The sequence below is a fragment of the Pituophis catenifer genome, unplaced genomic scaffold (genome assembly GCF_029215685.1).
Source record: "Pituophis catenifer annectens isolate HBS135680 unplaced genomic scaffold, rPitCat1.0.hap2 SCAF_15, whole genome shotgun sequence".
Taxonomy (NCBI): Eukaryota; Metazoa; Chordata; class Lepidosauria; order Squamata; family Colubridae; genus Pituophis; species Pituophis catenifer.
Window position 1 is genome coordinate 4,628,718 of NW_027256895.1, and position 21,469 is coordinate 4,650,186.

At 45.7% G+C, this 21,469-nt stretch overlaps 1 protein-coding gene across 2 annotated transcripts in view; it reads left to right on the forward strand.

Moving 5' to 3' along the window:
• The window catches only part of EFS (embryonal Fyn-associated substrate), a 37,707-nt gene extending 19,055 nt beyond the window's left edge, over window positions 1-18,652 (forward strand). For both annotated transcript variants that reach the window (XM_070954456.1, XM_070954455.1), the window contains 5 exons: window positions 2,485-2,802; window positions 3,370-3,465; window positions 8,212-8,901; window positions 15,902-15,991; window positions 17,361-18,652. In XM_070954456.1, the coding sequence (XP_070810557.1) occupies window positions 2,485-2,802; window positions 3,370-3,465; window positions 8,212-8,901; window positions 15,902-15,991; window positions 17,361-17,774 (1,608 nt within the window). In that variant the 3' untranslated portion in view covers window positions 17,775-18,652. The remainder of the gene's footprint in view (window positions 1-2,484; window positions 2,803-3,369; window positions 3,466-8,211; window positions 8,902-15,901; window positions 15,992-17,360) is intronic.
• Window positions 18,653-21,469: the final 2,817 nt, after the last annotated feature.

Consider the following 21,469-nt stretch of genomic DNA (forward strand, 5'->3'; position numbering starts at 1 on the left):
ATTGTGTGCCAAAAGCGGGGTCGCTTTTTTAGTAGTTTATGAGGGGGGGGGTCAATCATCGTAGCCGTTGTTAAGTAAGTGACACGGTTGTTAACCGAATCTGGCTTCCCGATTGACGTTGCTTGTCAGCCGGTCGCAAAAGAAATCACAGGACACTGCGACTCGTCATAACTGTGAGTCAGATGTCAAGCATCCGAATGTAAATCGCTGTGAATGCTGCATGAAAAACAGTCCCTTCGTGTCGTCGTAACTTCGAACGGTCCCTAAGCGAAGTGTCGTAAGTCGAGGACTATCAGGATCGCTGATTAGTCCGGGAAATGTTTAGAAACTGGGTTTTTGGTTTAAAAAAAAAAAAAATCCCCAAGTTTTGCTTGCAAAACTCGGCAATTGTTTATAAACGGGGACGCCGAGCAATGGCCGGAATTTGTTCTCGGTTCTTTCTGTTCCCAAATTTTTGGGCAGATTTCCCAGCCAAAAGTCTTTTTGCCTCGCTATTTTTCGGAGGAACTCAAGCATGGATTTAAAAAAACGCAGTTTATCGGTGCCGTCTTGAAGGCGGCCAGGGTGCCATCCCTAGTGGGTAGAGCCCATTCAGAATATCAGGGAAGGGAAAATGGCTGGCTTAAGGCCCGTTCCAAAACTCCCCGCCAGCGAAGAGCTAACATTGTCCCTGAGGCACTAGTTTTCTACATGCAGGGAGAGCAAATTTGCCATTTTTTTTGGCCTCGAGCTTTCTCAACCAGATGTTTCTAGGTTCCTTGGGGAACAGGATGATGGGATGGCTTCCCCAGGTGGCAGATGGAAAAAGTAGAAGAGCTGGGCATGATGGGAGCGGTAGTTGTAAGAAATACCTATGTAACTTTGTCCTGTGGTAAAATAATTTTTCTCATACATATATATTTTTAAATGTGTCCTCTCCCCGCATATAGAGATCTAGCGCAGAAGCCTAGAGCGTTTTTAATATACAGACAGTCCTCGCTTAGCGACCATAATTGGGCAACTTGATTTGTCAGTCGCGAAGTGAAACACGATCTGGCAAGCTCAGTTCCGCTTTCCTTCGCTTTGCAGACCTGCGGCGGTCGTAAACGCAAGAGCCGGCTGCAAAAAGTTCCGTTTTCATCACTGTCGTGACCGCAAACGGTCGCTGAGCGAGGCAGTCGCTAAACAAGGACTACCTGTTATAGAAGGGGAGATTCTCATACAGAGAAACACTAAAAGTTTCTCTGGTCCCAACTTGTATTGCCAAAAAAAAAAAAAAGTAATTTTAGCATCTTGGTTGTGGATAACTAACCAGTCACGTGAGCTGGGCATTCGGGGAGTTGTCGTCTAGGAATTCTGGGAGTTGTAGTCTGGGAATTCTGGGAGTTGTAGTCTGGGAATTCGGGAGTTGTCTTGGAATTCTGGGAGTTCTAATCTGGGAATTCAGGGAGTTGTAGTCTAGGAATTCTAGGAGTTGTCTTGGAATTCGGGGAGTTCTAGTCTGGGAATTCGGGGAGTTGTCTAGGAATTCTGGGAGTTGTAGTCTGGGAATTCCGGGAGTTGTAGTCTAGGAATTCTAGGAGTTGTCTTGGAATTCGGGGAGTTCTAGTCTGGGAATTCGTGGTGTTGTCTAGTAATTCTGGGAGTTGTAGTCTGGGAATTCAGGGAGTTGTCTAGGAATTCTGGGAGTTGTCGTCTTGGAATCTGGGGAGTTCTAGTCTGGGAATTCGGGGAGTTGTCTAGGAATTCTAGGAGTTGTGGTCTTGGAATTCTGGGAGTTGTAGTTTGGGAATTTGGGGAGTTGTAGTCTAGGAATTTGGGGAGTTGTAGTCTGGGAATTCTGGGAGTTGTGATCTAGGAATTCTGGGAGTTGTCTGGGAATTCTGGGAGTTGTGATCTAGGAATTCTGGGAGTTGTCTGGGAATTCTGGGAGTTGTGGTCTGGGAATTCTGGGAGTTGTGGTCTAGGAATTCTGGGACTTATCTTGGAATTCTGGGAGTTGTCTAGGAGATTCTGGGAATTGTCTAGGAATTCCAGGCGTTGTGGTCTGGGAATTCCAGGAGTTGTGGTCTAGGAATTCCAGGAGTTGTAGTCTGGGAATTCTGGGAGTTGTGGTCTAGGAATTCTGGGAGTTGTAGTCTGGGAATTCTGGGAGTTGTGGTCTGGGAATTCTGGGAGTTGTAGTCTGGGAATTCTGGGAGCTGTGGTCTAGGAATTCTGGGAGTTGTCTAGGAATTCTGGGAGTTGTGGTCTGGGAATTCTGGGAGTTGTCTTGGAATTCTGGGAGTTGTCTAGGAGATTCTGGGAATTGTCTACGAATTCCAGGAGTTGTGGTCTGGGAATTCCAGGAGTTGTGGTCTGGGAATTCCGGGAGTTGTAGTCTGGGAATTCTGGGAGTTGTAGTCTGGGAATTCTGGGAATTGTAGTCTAGAGAGCACGGCTTAAGGCCAAGCTTTGGAAAGTGCAACTTGAGCCCTGAATATCTACCTTGTTTTTCGTCCACAGGCGCAGTTGTGTCGCGCTCTGTACGACAACACGGCCGAGTGTCCGGACGAACTCTCCTTCCACAAGGGGGACCTCATGGTCCTTCTCCAGCCAGAAGGGACCGGCCTGGAGGGCTGGCACCTATGTTCCTTGCACGGGCAGCAAGGGATCGTGCCCGCCAACAGAGTGAAGGTCCTCCCTGAGTCGGGATTTCACCCAAATCACACCCCAGCAGAGGTCTACCAGGTCCCGAAGAAGGAGGGTCTACTGATGGGAAAGATCTCAGACGGATCCATGGACGGATGGAGAAGAAGAGATCAAAGGAAAGAAGAACAGGAGGTGAGAAGGGGGGATCTAGAGGTTCTCCTCCTGCTTGTTTCTCTCCATGGTGTCACCTTGGAGAGGCGACATGAAATGGGGACTTGTCTACCATCTTCTCAAACTTCTACCAAAGCTGAGAAAGCTGGCCTTCAACATCTTCTCTTCCACCAGAACAGCGCCTAACATCCTGACAACATCCAGAATGCATTGAGATGTCCGCCCCCACCCCTTTTAGCTGTGTGTGGATGATGGAAGTTGTGCTCCACCAGATCTACCAGGGTTCCAGGGTGGAGAAGGATGCCTTCTAGAAGAGGGAGGAACCCTTTGATCTTCTAAACCCCCTAAGACGTTTACCCCCAAAACATCCTTGCTTTTGAAGTCCAATAGGATGGGTCACCCAACCAACCATGATGGAAGCTGGTTTCCTCTACGCCACACCACACCACACCACGAACTCTCCATCCCCATTTTAGCTTAGCGATGTTGGGCGAACGTATCTGAGATATGGTTTGAAGCTCCAGGGACCTGCGCCTTCTCTCCAGATCCTGATTTCTGGTTCATCCTTGTCTTTTTCTTCCACCCCAGGTCTACGAGATACCACCACCCGCAAGGCCCTGCCCGCTGCCCCCAGAGGGGATCTACAGGGTGCCTCGGGGGACCAGAAGAGAAGATTCTGTGGAGGTACTTTGAGAGAACAAAACCGAAGGAGAAGATGGCCGTCGTCCTGTTTACATGGACAGCCGTAGCCTACTCCAACCTTGGCCTTTTCTTGTCACAGTTGTTAAGTGTGTCATTGCAGTTGCAATCACTGCCGTTGTTAAGTGAGTCACGTGGTTGTTAAAGTGAGTCCGGCTTCGCCGTTGGCTTTGCTTGTCAGAAGGTCGTAAAACGGGTTTAACGTGACCTGCGGCACTGCGGGCACTGCCACCGTCATAAGTAGGAGTCAGTTGCCAAGCGTCTGGTTTTTGATCACGTGATTGTGGCGATGGGGCAACGGTTCAAGGGTGAAAAACGGTTCTAAGTCTCTTCAAATGGTCACTAAACGAATCGTCATAAATCAAGAACTACCGGTATTGTCAACCCAGATGGCAGGGCTAGCATCGTCCTTATTTTATTTATTTTATTTTATTTTATTTTATTTTATTTTATTTTATTTTATTTTATTATTTTATTTATTTTATTATATTATATTATTTTATTTTACTTTATTTTATTTTACTTTATTTTATTTTATTTTATTTTATTTATTTATTTTACTTTATTTTATTTTACTTTATTTTATTTTATTTTATTTTATTATTTGTATTGTTTTGTTTTGTTTTGTTTTGTTTTAATTTTAATTTTAGTTTATTATGATTTTTATTTTAGCTTATTATTCTCTATTATTTTATTTTTACTCATTTATTTTATTTTTTATTTTACTTTATTTCACTTTATTTTACATTATTTTATTTTATTGTTTTGTTTTATTATTTTTATTTTAATTTTAGTTTATTATGATTTTTTATTTTAGCTTATTATTCTACTCTTATTTTTATTAATTTATTTTATTATTTTATTTATTTTATTATTTTGTTCCTCTACCCTACTCTGTTATTTTATTTTATTTTACTTTACTGTTATTTTATTATCTTATATATTTATTCGTTATTTTATCATTCCGCTAATTTATTTTACTGTATTTTATTATTCTACTATTCTTATTTTATTATTCTACGCCGTTCTTTTCATTCGACTTCTTTTTTATTTTACTATTCTAAGTCTATTCCGTGGTTTTATTTTACTATTTTATTTTATTTTCATTTATCTTTTCTTATTGTTATATTTTATTCTCTTTTTTATCTTTTCTTATATTATATGTTATGGCCACCTGACAGCTGGCTAACAGATTTCTATTCTAAATCTGACCTGGGTAGTCGAAATCTCAGCTGAGTTGGGGAGGGGGCACATTTGATCTCGGCCCCAGTTGCCATCGGCTGGTGCGCCCGGTGGCGGCTGGCAAAGCCTCCAGGGCAGGGGAACGGAGAGGGGGGGGAGAAGGGGGAGGCGGGCGGGGACGACAACTGTCCGCGCCTGTTGGATTAAATTTTACGCCTGTCCTGCCACCGAGAGTAATTGTATCTGAGCCCTTTATAAAGGGGACAGCTGCCTGCGATGGGGCCCTCTTTCCTTCCCCAGACAAACCCAACATTCGCCTTAGATGGAGAAACACTCGGGCGGGAAGGACAGGTGAGAATGCGGAGGTAGCAGCTGGGGAGGTTTAAAAAGAAAAACTAGACTGTAAATTTTTCGGAGCGTCCCCGGTGCCTTTTTGAAGCTGGAGATATCGGTCGGTGCCAGAGGAGCATCTGCCACTCCCAGATTAGACAGAAGGCAAGTTTGGTCAAACAGAGGGTTACATCGAGGGGGGGGGGATCCATCAGGTTCTGACAGGTTCTGGAGAACCGGTAGCGGAAATTTTGAGTAGTTCGGAGAACCGGTAGCGGAAATTTTGAGTAGTTCGGAGAACCGGTAGCGGAAATTTTGAGTAGTTCAGAGAACCGGTAGCGGAAATTTTGAGTTTTTATTTATTTATTTATTTATTTATTTATTTATTTATTTATTTATTTATTTATTTATTAAATTTGTATACCGCCCTACTCCCGAAGGACTCAGGGCAGTGAACAGCCATAAAATAAAACATATAGATACAAAATTTAAAATAGAGATAAAACAAATTAAATAAATTTGGCTGAACCATTTTAAAACCCCAGTAATATAAAACCAAATTTAAAATTCCCATTTAAAAGAGGAAAATTTAGGTCAGGCCAGGCTAGGAACGTCTTAAGCGCGCGACGGAAGGTACGCAGATCCGGGATCCTCCATATCTCCGGGGGGAGCTCGTTCCAGATCGTAGGTGCCCCCACAGAGAAGAACCGGTAGCAGAAGTTTTGAGTAGTTCGGAGAACTGGCAAATGCCACCTCTGACTGGCCCCAGAGTGGGGTGGGAATGGAGATTTTGCAATATCCTTCCCCCAGGAGTGGAGTTGGGAATGGAGATTTTGCAGTATCCTTCCCCTGCCACGCCCACTGAGCCACGCCACGCCCACCGAGCCACGCTCACAGAACCGGTAGTAAAAAAAAATTGGATTTCACCACTGGGTTATATGAACAGATGAAGATCAAGTGTGGTACTAACACCACTCTGTAAAGCCTTAGTAAGTCCACACCTGGAATCCTGCATCCAGTTTTGGTCACCACACTATAAAAAAAGATGTTGAGACTCTAGAAAGAGTGCAGAGAAGAGCAACCAGGATGATTAGGGGACTGGAGGCTAAAACATACGACGAACGGTTCCAGGAACTGGGCCTGGCTAGTCTAGTGAAGAGAAGGACCAGGGGAGACATGAGAGCCGTCTTCCAATATTTGAGGGGCTGCCCCAGAGAGGAGGAAGATGGTCAAGCTATTTTCCAAGGCACCCTAAGGCCAGACAAGGAATAATAGATGGAAACTGATCAAGGAGAGATTCAACCTAGAAATAAGGAGAAATTTTTTGACAGTGAGAACAGTCAACCAGTGGAACAGAAGTTGCCTTCGGAAGTTGTGGGACCTTCATCGGTGGAGGCTTTCAAGAAGAAATTGGACTGCCATTTGTCAGAAACGAAGAGGTTCAGCCGAAGCTGAATTCAGGTGTGAATTCAGCCGAAGAGGTTGTAGAAAAAAATGGGTTTTAAAAGCCTCTGATGATCCCAGCTGAGCCGAGCGATCATCATCAGAGGCGTTGTTTTTTTTTAATTTTTAAAAGCATTTTTTGGTCAAAGAGGTTGTAGAAAAAATGCTTTTAAAAATAAATAAAAAAAGCCTCTGATTATTGCGCGGCTCAGCTGGGCAATGGGGGGGGCAGGGATTTTTGCTAGCGGTTCTCCGAACCAGCTGCCTCCGTTGCTACCGGATCGGGCGATCCGGTCCGAACCGGGAGCATTTCATTCCTGCTTGGGACCATTTTTCACACTTATAACCGTTGCACCTCCCCCGGGGTCACGTGATCAAAATTCAGACGCTTGGAAACCCGCATGTATTTCTGACGGTTGCAGCATCCCGGGGTTACGTGATCCGCTTTTGCGACCTTTTGAAAAGCAAAGTCAATGGGGGAGGCCAAGTTCCCTTAACAACCGTGTTACTGACTTAATACCAGAGGTGATATTCAGCCGGTTTGGGCGAATCGGTAGTGGCGATCTGCGGGTGGTACCACCCACCCGCCCGGGTGCAATCCCGTCCTATATCGCTACGTGAACTGTGTGCGCAACTGAATTGCCATTTTGTTTGATGTTGCATGCATGGATGGATGGTGCGTGCGAGCGAGCGAATTGCCGTGTTTTGTGACGCCGCACCCGTGCGCCGACAGCACGCGCTTACATTTCTGGTGCTGGGCAAACTGGTTGCTACAGTATGTGAATCCCACCTCTGCTTAACACCCGCAGTGATTCACTTAACAACTGCGGGGAGAAAGGTCATAAAATGGGGCAAAACCCGCTTAATGACAGTTTTGATTAACCACAGAAAGTTGGGGCGCGGTTGTGGTCGTAAGCCGAGGAGTACCTGAGATGCTCAAAGGTTTCTACTGAAATGTTTTTTTTTAAAGTCGTATAGGAAGAAACCTATCTTTATTCCTAATTTTTCCTGAGGAAAGAGATGGAACGGGGGAGGGGGGATATCAAAATATATGCAGATATTTTATTGAAATGTGAGTTAAAAGGATGAGAATAGAGAATGTGTCAATTGAGGTCTTTTATCCTCTATCTTACTGTTTCTTAACCTCACTACTTGACAACGCGTGGACTTCAATTCCCAGAATTCCTCAGCCAGACACATCTTCATGAGGCCAAGGTTGAAAGGCCCTGAAGCCAGACATGGGAATTCTGGGAGTTGAAGTCCACCCATCTTCAAGGCGACAAGGTTGAAAAATAGTGTCCTAAAGGCCTCAAATTCTGGAAATTCTGGGAGTTGAAGTCCATCCATCTTCAAATGGTCAAGGCTGTGTCCTAAAGGCCCCGAAGCCAGCCATGGGAATTCTGGGAGTTGAAGTCCACAACATCTTCAAGAGTCCTAGATCGAGGGGGGAAAAGCATTATCTTGACACATAATGTAAGCCATGGTTCGTTTTAACCATGATCCGTGGACTAAACCACCAAAGCAAAAACAATAGATTAAGCCATAAACTGCAGTTTATAATCAAAGCGACTGCGTTGATCATCCCTGCTGAGCTCTCCATCCCTGATCCAGCCATGTTGTACGGCTCAAACGCACTGAACCATAAACTATGGTTAATAGCTGGATTCTCCCATGTGGGCCCCAAAGCGAGGTTCTGGCTTAGCTGGATGCCTGACCCAAAACAGGCTTTCATTTGGGACCGTCGTCGTCTTTATCCTCTTTTTTTCCCGTTCGTAGGTTTACGACGTACCCTCGTCCTTGCTCCGCGATGTGGTTTTGGATACGTACGATTCGCCCGCCCAACGGGTCAAAAAAGTCGCCCGGGTCGCCCCCCAGCCTAGCGCCCCACCAAATGCGGACGAGGCTTACGACGTGCCGCTCGCCTTCAAGAAAGCCCTGGCGCAAGAGGAGGTAGAGGAGGAGGAGGAGGAGGAAGAAAACTGCGAAGGGCCGCTGATCTACGCCATCCCATCCAATTTACGCCGCGCTTCCGCCTTGCTTAACTTGTACGAATCTCCTGAAGACATCCGGGCAAGTGGAAAGGACGAAGATGACGAAGAGGAAGACGGGGCTATTTATGACGTTCCTCTGCTGACGCCCAGCACCCCGCCCCTGGAGGGAGCCCTCCAAGGACTCAGCCTAAGGGACCCGGGACCCCCCACTCGTCCCCGGCTGCCGTCCGCGGAGAGTCTGTCCCGCCGTCCGCTGCCCGCTCTTCCTAGCGAGGAGCGGCTTTCCGGCGAGCTACCACCCCCGTCACCCAACGTCATGCGGAAGGGTAGCATCCAGGACCGTCCGCTGCCTCCCCCTCCGCCCCGGCTGGGGGGTCTCGGGGCAGGAGACCAGCTGGACCAAGCCAGGGATGACGTCCACAACGAATACGAAGGGATCCGTCTGGCCGACGAGTACGATTATGTCCACCTGAAGGTAAGGACGGCCACCGCACGAGGTTAATCGCTATCCTGTTCTTGACATTGGGACGTCATCTAGATGCCACAATGCTTTTGCAGATAGTTCTCGACTTACGACTGTAATTATTATAAAATTAATTATATTATAAATATATATTTATATATATTATTATGTAATATATTTATATTATATATATATTCTCTATCTATATTATATATATATATTATATATATTATATATAATTAATTTATATTAAATATTTATATGTGTGTGTGTGTGTGTGTGTGTTTTCTGAGGTTTTCACGGGTGTTTGTATGTAGGTCTTTGGTCATTCGGGTTTTCTCCCACGTAAAATTGAGCAGCTCACCAGCTCAAATCCCCCTGCAACTCAGACTAACCCGAGCACAACCAAGCCCCCATCCAAACAGAACACACCCCCAGCCAATCAGAGCAGAGCCAACCCCCCATCCAATCAGCACAGCCAACCCCCCAACCAATCAGAACACACCTCCACCCAATCAGAACACAGCAAAGCTCCCACCCAATCAGTTCACACCCCCACTGGCAGTTAAAAGGAAGAAACAGCTGCGATTACACATTGCTCCTAGAAGCACGAAGCCGAAAACACCAGCCTGAAGATGACGAATGAGACTTCGTCAAAACGTCGCCAAGACACTTCCAATTTTACGCTGGAGAAAACCCGAATAACCAAAGACCTACATATATATATATATATATATATATATATATATATATATATATATATATATTTGTTTTCTCAGGTTTTCGCGGGTGTTTGTATGTAGGTCTTTGGTTATTCGGGTCTTCTCCCACGTAAAATTGGAAGTGTCTTGGCGACGTTTCGACGAAGTCTCATTCGTCATCTTCAGGCTGGTGTTCTCGGCTTCGTGCTTCTAGGAGCAATGTGAAGCCGAGAACACCAGCCTGAAGATGACGAATGAGACTTCGTCGAAACGTCGCCAAGACACTTCCAATTTTACGTGGGAGAAGACCCGAATAACCAAAGACCTACATATATATATATATATATATATATATATATATATATATATATATATATACACACACACACACACACATACACACACACATATATAGCAAATTTATATTTACTGGCAAAGAAATAAAGGGAGACTAGTATAGATCTATTTCAAGCTAGCTAGCTCTCATCAGCTAGCCATACCCTTCTGGCTTAAAGGTTAATACATCTACCTAATATGCAGGCAAGCCCAGGTTCGAATCCCAGAAGGGTATGGCTAGCTGATGAGAGCTAAATAGCTTGAAATAGATCTATACTAGTCTCCCATTATTTCTTTGTCAGTAAATATAAATTTGCCAAATTGTGTCACCACGTGACCAAAAATCCGTTTTGCATTTTTTTGCTGGTTTTTGTTTTTTTTGCAGAAGTCATTCAGTGAACACAGCGGTCGTTAAGGGGAGCAAAAAAAAAAAAGGTTGTAAATCGGGGTGTTGCGACCACGGGGATGGGGATTGCCAATGGCCACTAATGCAGCCTGGTTGCCCCGAGCGCCCAAAATATGGTTCATGTGACCATGGGGAGAATTGGAACTTTGAACAGTCACTAAGTGATCAAGTCGTAAGTCGAGGACTCTTCTGTATTCTAAATGGAGACCCAGGCCTTTGCTTTTTACTGGGTTAAAGGCAGTGGTGAAATCCAATTTTTTTTACTACTGGTTCTGTGGGCGTGGCTTGGTGGGCGTGGCAGGGGAAGGATACTGCAAAATCCTCATTCCCGTCCCACTTCAGGGGAAGGATATTGCAAAATCTCCATTCCCACCCCACTGGGGCCAGCCAGAGGTGGTATTTGCTGGTTCTCCGAACTGCTTTTGACTTTTTCGACCTCCCCTGCCCTTACCCTTTTATAAATGGCAGTTTTTGCTTCCTCCTCTGGCACAGACGCCTTCGAAAATTGCCTCGTTTAAAATCAGAATTTAAATGTGAGGTTGTTACTTAAAGTTTAACTCTAAATTTGCGCGTTGTAAACCGTGGCGGCCGAAATTGTGGAAAGCTTTTGGGAAAAGTGTATTTTCTAAAAGTCGCTAATAACACCACTTTTGGGGGGCGGGGGAGTAGTACTATAAAGTTACACATCAATGGAAAGGTAATTTAATCAAGAATGTCATGCAATCACTTTTACCAAGGATTTGCTATTAGAATAGCAGTTACAGTCTAAAGAAGAAAAGGGAAACCCGTAGAAAAAAAACGAGAGATACAAAAATGATCACCACATCAGTTAATCCTTCGTTGGGTCCCTTTTAGCGTGAATGACGGCCTTACAACGTCTTCCCATGGAGTGAACCAAGTTTTTTAGTTCCGCAGCTGCTCTAATGTGAAACCAAGATTGAATGATGGCTTCTATTAACTGGGTTTTATTGCTGGGTCGCTTCTGACTAACCAGTTTCTTTTGTCGGCTCCATCGATTTTCGATTGGGTGAAGATCTGGGCTATTCCCAGGCCATTCCAGCAGTGGAATAGGATTATCTTGAAACTCCATAAAAAAAAGTGGTATTATTAGCCATCCAACTTCAAAAATACACTTTCCACAATTTTGAGGAAAGTGTATTTTTTCGAGCCCGTTTGACGCTTTGGCGAAATCAGGTTTATTTTCCCTCATACTTGTAAACCCGCTCGCTAGCCTCAAAATATTTCCATTTTTTCCTTCCCGCAAAGAAAGGTGAACATTAACTCAAAATGACGTTCATATTAGAACGATGGCGTGCAAAACTCACTCGAGCACAGCGTGAATTGAGCGAACCTGCTTTGTCTTGAACCCGACACCGATCTGCCAGAGTCATTGTAAATTTTAAAAGCGGATTCTTTGAAACAATGGCTGCCTTTTCTTTTGAGTGAAAATCGTTCGGGCTTTGTTAGGTTTTTAACTCCCAGTGTACAGGTAGGCCTCGACATACGACCACAATGGAGCCCAAAACTTCGGTTGTTAAGTGAAACGGGTCTGAAGGGAGTTTTGCCTCCATTTTACCAACTTTTTTTTTTGCCACCGTCGTTAAGTGAATCGTCGCAGTGGATAAGTTAGCCCCACGGTTGTTAAGTGAACCGGTCTTCCCCGTTGATTTTGCTTGGCGGAAGGTCGCAGAAAGGGATGACGTGACTCTGTGACACGGCCACGGTCGTAAGTATGAACTGGTTGGCAAGCCGCCTGAATTGCGATCCGTTGAAAAACAGTCCCAAGTCCCTTTTTTCAGTCCCGTTGTAACTTTGAACGGTCACTAAGACGAACTGTTGTAAGTCGAGGACTACCTGTATTGTGGGCACTGGGCTACAGATGGTCCTCGACTTACAACGGTTCATTTAGTGGCCGTTTGAAGTTAGAATAGCGCTGAAAAAAAGTGACTTACGATTTTTCACACTTACGACCGTTGCCACATTCCCCATGGTCACGGGATCAAATGTCAGACGCTTGGCAACGGACTCCTTATTTATGACGGTTTATGTCCTGGGGTCACGTGATCCGCTTTTACGACCGTCTGACGAGCAAAGTCAACGGAGAAGCCAGACTGACTTAACGACTGTGTGACTTAATTTAACCCCTGCAGCGATTCAACAACGGTGGCAAAGACAGGTCGTAAAATGGGGGCAAAACTCACTTCACAAATTTCCCACTTAGCGACGTAAATTCTGGGCTCAATCGTGGTCGTAAGCTGGGGACTACCGATCTACATTTCTAGAGCAACCAACCTATCAAGTCGTCAAGAACAAAATCGAAGCTTCGTTTATTTGCTTTTCTGTCGCAAGCACGAAATCAGGAAGAGATTTCCCAGCGGAAAGAAAATTTTCCTCCCTGAATTTATGGCATCCACGTTGCAAGCTTGGATTAATTTTGGAATTGTTGCATTTCGAAGTCCGACTTATTTCGAGATTGGACAATCCAGAATACCAGAGTTGGACGGACCCTTGGAGGTCTTCTAGTCCAACCTTCTGCTCGAGAAGACCCTATATCACGCTGGACAAATAGTCCTTAAAAATCTCCAGGGATGGGAGAACCCACAACTTCTGGTGGCAAGCTGTTCCACGGGTTAATTGTCCTCCCTGTTAGGAAGTTCCTCCTTCATTCCAGGTTGCTTCTCTCCTTGATGAGTTTCCACCCGTTTATTTATTTATTTTATTTATTTTATTTTATTGGATTTCTATACCGCCCTACTCCCGAAGGACTCAGGGTGGTGAACAGCCACAGAATAAAACACAGATAAATACAAAAATTTAAAATAGAATAAAAACGAATTAAATAATTTGGTTGAGACAAATTTAAAATACCCAATAATTTAAAAACCAATTAGAATTTACATTTAAAAGGGGAGAAGATTTAGGCCAGGCCAGCTTGATGAAATAAGAAAGTCTTGCGCGCGCGACGGAAGGTGCGCAGATCCGGGATCCTCCATAATTCTGGGGGGAGCTTGTTCCAGATCGTAGGTGCCCCCACAGAGAAGGCTCTCCCCTTAGGGGCCGCCAGTTGACATTGTTTGGCCGACGGCACCCGGAGGAGCCCCTCTCTATGGGAGCGTACCGGCTGGTGGGAGGCTATTGGTGGTAGCAGGCGGTCCCGTAGATAACCAGGTCCTAAGCCATGGAGCGCTCCAAAGGTGATAACCAAAACCTTGAAGCGCACCCGGAAGACCACCGGGAGCCAGTGCAGCTCGCGCAGGAGAGGTGTTACATGGGAACGCCACATCGCTCCCATAACCACCCGCGCCAGTTGGAGCCTCCGAGTGCACCTCAAGGGGAGCCCCATGTAGAGAGCGTTACAATAGTCCAGACGAGAGGTGACGAGGGCATGAGTGACCGTGCGTAGGGAGTCCCGATCTAGAAAGATCCGCAACTGGCGGATCAGGCGAACCTGTTGAAAAATCCTCCCGGTCACGGCCGTCAAGTGCTCTTCTAAAGACAGCCGTGAATCCAGGAGGACGCCCAAGTCGAGGAGTCCCTGCCGTAAGTCGAGGAGTCCCTGCATTGCGCCGAGGCCTTTCCGAATCCCAGGATTCATTCTACACGGAGGAGGCAGAAAGAGTGAAAAAAATTTTTGGGCCGTTTAAAAAAAGCACAAAGGATCCGTTTTTTGCTTGTTCCAACTAGCCGAAAATATTTGGCGGGGCGCGAACGAACTGCATACCGAAAATTCAAATTAGGGCTGAAAAACATGTCGTGGCCCGAGGGGCAAATTTCAAAACCTCTAAATCCCAACCCAGCGTACACACACAAAATTATTTTGCTGAACTCAACACACTGGACAGCGTTTGGGGATTACAGCGGATTGCGAAAGGCATCGAGGGGGGGTGGGTGTCGGGGAGGAGGGGGGCAAAGAGAGGTGTTGGCGAGGCATCCCGCGCAAATTCGCTGAAGGCGGGACGTCGGCTCGGATTCGCCGACTTGAGCGGCGAGGCCGAAAATGATGGGCTGAGTGAAAGAACGATGGAAGAAGAACGATGGACGGGGAAAGGGGGGGGGTCTGGTCGGACCCCCGGATCAGAAGAAGTTTTTTTGGGGGGGGCAAATCTTCCCCGCGGTGATCTGAATTCATCGTGGTTGTTGGTTGGTTGTGTTGTTTCCCAAAAGCGTTTCTTAATTGTGTTTCTGGCATTTGGTTTTTCTGTCTCATTTATTCTGTCTAAGACTCAGCAAATAAAATGTGCTTTTTCTTTATTGTTCTTTCTTCTTTTCCTTTTGGTCTCTTCCTCTTCCTTGTTCTTTTCTTTCTTTCTTTTCTCATCTTCCACCTTCCTTCCTTCCTTCTTGTCCTTCCTTCCTTCCTTTTGACCTTCCTTTTCTTTTCTCTCTTACTTTTAAAATTCCTTTCCTTCCTTCTTTTCTATCTTCCTTTCCTTTTCTTCCCCTTTATTTTTAAAATTCCTTCCTTCCTTCTCCCTCCCTCTATTCCTTTTTTCTTCTCCTTCCTTCCTTTCTATCTTCCTTTCCTTTTCTTCCCCTTTATTTTTAAAATTCCTTCCTTCCTTCCCCCTCCCTCTCTATTTTTTCTCCTTCCTTCCTTCCTTCTCTTTTCTATCTCCCTTTCCTTTTCTTCCCCTTTATTTTTAAAATTCCTTCCTTCCTTCCCCCTCCCTCTATTCATTTTCTCCTTCCTTCCTTCTAACTTTTCTATCTTCCTTTTCTTCCCCTTTATTTTTCAAAATCCTTCCTTCCCCCCCCTCTCTATTCCTTGTTTCTTTTCCTTCCTTTCTTCCTTCTTTTCTATCTTCCTTTCCTTTTCTTCCCCTTTATTTTTAAATTTCCTTCCTTCCACCTCCCTCTCTTTTCCTTTTTTCCTTTCCTTCCTCCTTCCCTCCCTCCCTTCCTTCTATCTTTCCTATCTTCCTTCCCTTTTCTTCCCTTTTATTTTTAAAATTCCTTCCTTCCTTTCCCCATTCCTTTTTTCTTCCTTCCTTCCTTCCTTCTACCTTTTCTATCTTCCTTCCCTTCTCTTCCTGTTTATTTTTAAATTTCCTTCCTTCCCCCTCCCTCTCTACTCTTTCTTTTCCTTCCTTCCTCCCATCTTTCCTCTCTCCCTTTCCTTTTCTTCCCTTTTATTTTTAAAATTCCTTCCTTCCTTCCCCTACCCTCGATTCCTTTTTTCTTCTCCTTCCTTCCTTCCCCTACCCTCGATTCCTTTTTTCTTCTCCTTCCTTCCTTCCATCTTTCCTATCTTCCTTTCCTTTTCTTCCCCTTTATTTTTAAATTCCCTTCCTTCCCCCTCCCTCTCTATTCTTTGTTTCTTTTCCTTCCTCCCTCCCTCCCTCCCTTCCATCTTTTCGATCTTCCTTTCCTTTTCTTCCCCTTTATTTTTAAATTTCCTTCCCTCCCTCCCTCCCCCCCTCTCTCCCTTCCTCACTGTTACCCTTTGCTTCTTCTCCCCTCCCCTCCCCTCCCTTCCCTCCTGCCTCCCCTCCATCTTCTGTTCATCTCCTTCCTTCCTTCCTTCTTTCCTTCCTTTCCTTCCTTTTGCTTCCTTCTCTCCTCTCTCCAGGGGGCAGATAAAATCCAGCCAAAAGCTACCACGCCGGACGAAAGTCCTACACTTACGGTCTCAGGAGAGGCAACCCCGACGGAAGAAATGGTATCTCTTCTTTTTAACTTCATAACCCCTTTGCTCTCACTGTGTCCCCCCCCCACCCAAATTTATGACCTCGGGGTCTCAGGGCTTAAAGAGCAGAAGCCGAGAGAGATTTGTGGAAAGCCACGTTTGCAAAATCCGAAGCCGACCTTTGGCTCCTGCCCTTCCCTTGCAGAAGTCCTATTGAAATGCACCCGCCAGTGGAATTTGCACCCGCTGATTGGAGTCATTGTGTATCTGAACCACAACACATTGTGTAAACAGAGGGGTCCACGGAGGGGGGAGGGGGTGTTGGTGAAAAAAATAAGAATGGAATGGAATGGAATAGAAAATACGGAACGGAATGGAAGGGAACGGAACAGAATGGAGTAGAGGAATAAAAATAGAATATAGGAATAGAATAGAATTGAAAATAGGGAAGAATGGAATGGAATGGAATGGAGTAGAGTAGAGTAGAGTAGAGTAGAGTAGAGTAGAGTAGAGTAGAGTAGAAAACAGGAATAGAATCGAAAATAGGAATCGAATCAAATAGGAATAGAATAGAATAGATTATAGAAGAATAGAAATAGAATAGAATAGAATAGAATAGAATAGAATAGAATAGAATAGAATAGAATAGAATAGAATAGAAAATAGGAATAGGAATAGAATATAGGAATAAAAATAGGAATAGAATAGAATATAATAGAATAGAATAGAATAGAATAGAATAGAATAGAATAGAATAGAATAGAATAGAAAATAGGAATAAGAATAGAATGGAATAGAATAGAATAGAATAGAATAGAATAGAATAGAATAGAATAGAATAGAATAGAATAGAATAGAATATAGGAATCGAATCAAATAGAAAATAGGAATAGAAATAGAAATAGAATAGAATAGAATATAGGAATAAAAATAGGAATAGAATAGAATAGAATAGAATAGAATAGAATAGAATAGAATAGAATAGAATAGAATAGAATAGAATAGAGAACAGAACAGAACAGAACAGAACAGAACAGAATAGGATTCTTGATTGGCCAAGTTTGATTGGACACACAAAGAATTTGCTACATACACATAAGTGATAAATCATGATCTTAATCATAAAATACCATCAAAATGTCAGTAGCAACGCTATTGATCCTCTGTTTTTGATGCCCCCGAAAAACCTACTGAGCTCCGATCACACTGTCGTGGCCACCATCTTGACTTTTTTGACCCCACGTTATGGATCCCGCCACGTTGAAATACTTTTGATAAAACCCTTTTAGATCCCTGGGAAAAATTCCGCTTCTGGAGAGTGGCGTACGGCAGGAAATGTAAATTTCCAGTGGCAAAGAGTTCCTAAGGTCATCAATGTCCTAACCTCCTCTCTCCTCGCCAGGTGCCGCCATCCCCGGAGGACAGCCAGCTGCTGCAGTTCTACACGGGGCAGTGCCAGACGCACTACCGCACCCTCCTGTCGGCCATCGAGGCCCTCTCAGCCAGCGCCGGGGCCCACCAGCCGCCCCGCGTCTTCGTGCCCCACGGCAAATTCGTCATCGTCACGGCGCACAAGCTGGTGTTCGTGGGTGACACCGTCTCCCGCCTGGCGTCTTCGGCGGCCGTGCGGGCCAGGGTGGGGGCCGCCAGCACGGCGCTGTGCCAAGCCTTGAAGGAAGCGGTCCAGTCGGTCAAGAGCGCCGCTTTGAGCTACCCGTCGCCGCCCGCCGCCCGGGAGATGCAGGGTTGCGTGGCGGAGTTGTCACGTCAAGCTCTGGCTTTCACCACCTTGCTGGCCACCTTGGCGCCCTCTTGATCCGGGACTCCGCACGGCTGCCGCTCCACCCTACGGTGGACGATGGGACAGTAGATCTCTCTTTCTTCGGACGGTGCCTGGCGGGTCCCATCCTGGCCAGTGACGGTCCGGGAATCGGTACCCGTCTTCCGCTTCGGCCCAGCTCATTCATCGGTCAAGACCAGATCCACCACGGCCGATGCATGTGCACCCTGTCGTATCTCAAGGACCTGATCTTGACCTCCTTCCTCACGCCCTTGCCAATCTTCCTAGCCAAAGAACGTCCCTGGTTTTGGCCCTCTCGCCAGCATCTCTCGAACTCGGGGCCTCATCCGCTGCCGGTTTTCAGCACGGACTCTTTAATCTGGAAGGGCGACCCCGTCATCTACAGAGATGAACGGATTTGGGATGGGGGAACCTTCGCTGCTTTCTGGACGCTCCTGATGGTCGAAAGGAGGGGAACGGCATCCGGTGTGTCCGGACCCCCCCCCCCTCAGAGGCTTAACAGGAAACGAGGAAGAAGAAAATGGCTGCCAAACGGGTGTCTCGTTGCCAGCCCCCTGCCGCCCCCCCCCGGTCCCCTCGATTAGCTGCAATAAACGATATTGTGTCAAGGATTGGCAGGTCAAGCAACATAAAAGGTTATTAACTGAATTGACGAAGCAATTACGATAGTATTTCTCAGCCGTGGTCACTTTAAGAGGGGGTGGACTTCAACTCCCAGAATTCCTGGCTGGGGAATTCTGGGAGTTGAAGTCCAACCCCTCTTAAAGTGACCACAGTCGAAAAGACTTGAATTAGCAGAGAACGCCTTCAGGATATCAGTAAACGGAGACAAAGTATTTTTTTTTTCCCCCCTCAGGAAATATTTCTCAGAATCTCTCTAGGTTTGATGATAATAAAATAGATGGAAAAAAACCGGCTGTGTTTTTAAATTTTTGACACGTTCCTTCCTTCTCCATCCAGCTGTGCAGCTAGTCCTCGACTTATAACCATTTTTAAGGGACCGTTTCGAAGTGACAATGGTTCTGAAAAAAGTGACTTATGACCAGCGGTGGATTTCGGATTATGTTACTACCGGTTCGCTGCGCGCGCACATGCCCAGTTCGCATGTGCACCTGCCTTCTGTGCATGTGCTTTGCTCACTCGTGCTCCTACGCATGCGCCCAGCCTCAAAAACATGCCTAAATAGGATGACAGAGAGCCGAGGCGGGGGGAACAGGCCCACCTGCGATTTCTGCTACCAGTTCGGGGGAACCAGTCCGAACCGGTTGAATACCACCTCTGCTTATGACTGGACCATTGCAGCATCTCTATGGTGATGTAATCAGATTTGGGCGCTTAGCAACCAGCATGTACAAATCACGGTTGCGACACCCTGGGGGGGGTCATGTGATCGCGATTTACTGGCTTTCCCAGCTGACGTCCAACAAGCAGAGTCAATGAGGGAAGCTGGATTTGCTTAATGACCATTTGATTCACTTAGTGACTTCAGGGAGTCACTTAAAAACTGGCAAAAAATGGGAGTGTGAGTCGTTTAAACAACCAACCTACTTAACAATGGAAATTCTGCTCTCAATTGTGGTCGTAAGTCGAGAACTACCTTTCTGATCCACAGGTCTGATGTTCTTCGTGGGACACCTTTAATTTTATTTTCAACTACCCCGTTTCCCCCAGAATAAGACATCCCCTGATAATAAGCCCAATCGGGCTTTTGAGGGCATGGCAATAAGGCCAAATGCTTATTTCAGGGTTCAAAAAAATATAAGACAGGGTCTTATTTTCGGGAAAACATGGTAGCTGATAACCTGGTGTTGCCCGGGTTATTTATCCCAATCCTGCCTTTGAGGGATTATCTGCATTAGCAGGCACCTCCCCTGACAACTTGCCCTCTTTGCTTGAAACTGAGGGCCTAGGGTGTTTGTTGTTTTTTTTAAAGAACCAATCCCCCTTTACCAGAGGGAGCCCCCTTGTGGAGTACTGTGAAGCCGTTACCATGGCAAGTACAGTAGAAGCCATTTTAAGGCACAACAGGCTGTATCTTAACAGAACTTGAATCCAAAATGCACACTATCACTGTCAAAAGTACTGTGATTTGACACTATAGATATAATTCATTCCTTTTCATTTCAGTGGCCCAGGCGTTCCAGAGTTATGCTGGAATACACACACAGATACAGACACACAGACACACACACCCTGAGGGTTGTTAGGGGTTTCTTACCCCCACAGTATTTTTTTCCAGAGAGTAAGTCATCTGTGTACCAAGTTTGGTTGAAATTGCTCGAGGCGTTCCAGAGTTATGCTGGAACACACACACAAACACACATAGCCATTTTTATATATATAGATGATTGGAAGGCAGGTAATCTTTGATTTACAACCTCTCGGGTAGTGTTCGTTCAGGAGTGGTGCGGTGGCCTAGAGGTGGAGCTCTTGCCTCACAATCAGGAGGCTGCTAGTTTGATCCTAGATAGAGGCAGATATCTCTCTCTCTGGGCACGATGAGAATACATCTGCTGAATAACTCTGCATTGGCGACAGGAAGGGTATCCGGCCATTAAATACTCAGCTCCATTCAGTTACCCAGAAGATGATGATGTAATGATCATTCAAAGTTGGGGGGGGGGAAAGGGGTCACCAGATTCCCTTAACAACTGTGTTACTAACTCAAGAACTGCAACTGTGGCAAGAAAGGGGCAAAATTTACTTAGCAACTGTCCCGCTGAGCATGAACGTTAGGCACAATTGTGGCCATAAATCAAGGACTAGCTATATTAGGATATATACATCTTTTAAAGCAGATTTTACAGGCAATGAAAAGAAGTTTCCTGCTTGTAGAGACCCCAGCGCTGTGTTTCTCAACATCGGCCCCTTTTAAGATCGGTGGACTTCGACTCCCAGAATTCCCCAGCCAGCAAGACTTCTGGGAGTTGAAGTCCACACCTATTAAAGGGACAGAGGTTAAGAAAGAATTGGAGGGGAGTTTAAAGTCAGGCATCACTCTGACATGAACCCACTCAGTTGTGCATGAATAGAATAGAGTAGGGTGTCAGACTACGATGCTATCTCAAAATTAAATGAATTTCCAAACTGCCAATCTTTAAGGAAATCTTTTCTTTAATTGAGAACAGCCACCGGATCATGACTCCACGTGGACAAGACTGACCTTTTGCCCCCCCAATCCCTCCCTTTCCGATCCCCAAATCTCTGCTTCTCATTGGCTATCTTCCAAGTCATTCTTTAGACTTCTTTTCTCGTCATTTCCCAGGAATGTGCCCCCTCCCCTCATTTCCACGACAACCCGACTTCAAAGGGATTTAGCAGGCAAAAGTTTCAGAGTTTATCTCTCGCTCTCCTCTGCTCTCTATGCCAGCGTTGAAACGCTGACATAGGGTAGGATTTTGTTGTTGTTAGTTGCGAAGTCGTGTCCGACCCATCGCGACCCCATGGACTACGTTCCTCCAGGCCTTCCTGTCCTCTACCATCCTCCGGAGTCCATTTAAGCTCCCGCCGACTGCTTCGGTGACTCCATCCAGCCACCTCGTTCTCTGCCGTCCCCTTCTTCTTTCGCCCTCCATCGTTCCCAGCATGAGGCTCTTCTCCAGTGAGTCCTTCCTTCTCATTAGGTGGCCAAAATATTTTGAGTTTCATCTTCAGGATCTGGCCTTCTAAAGAGCAGTCAGGGTTGATCTCCTCTAGGACTGACCGGTTGG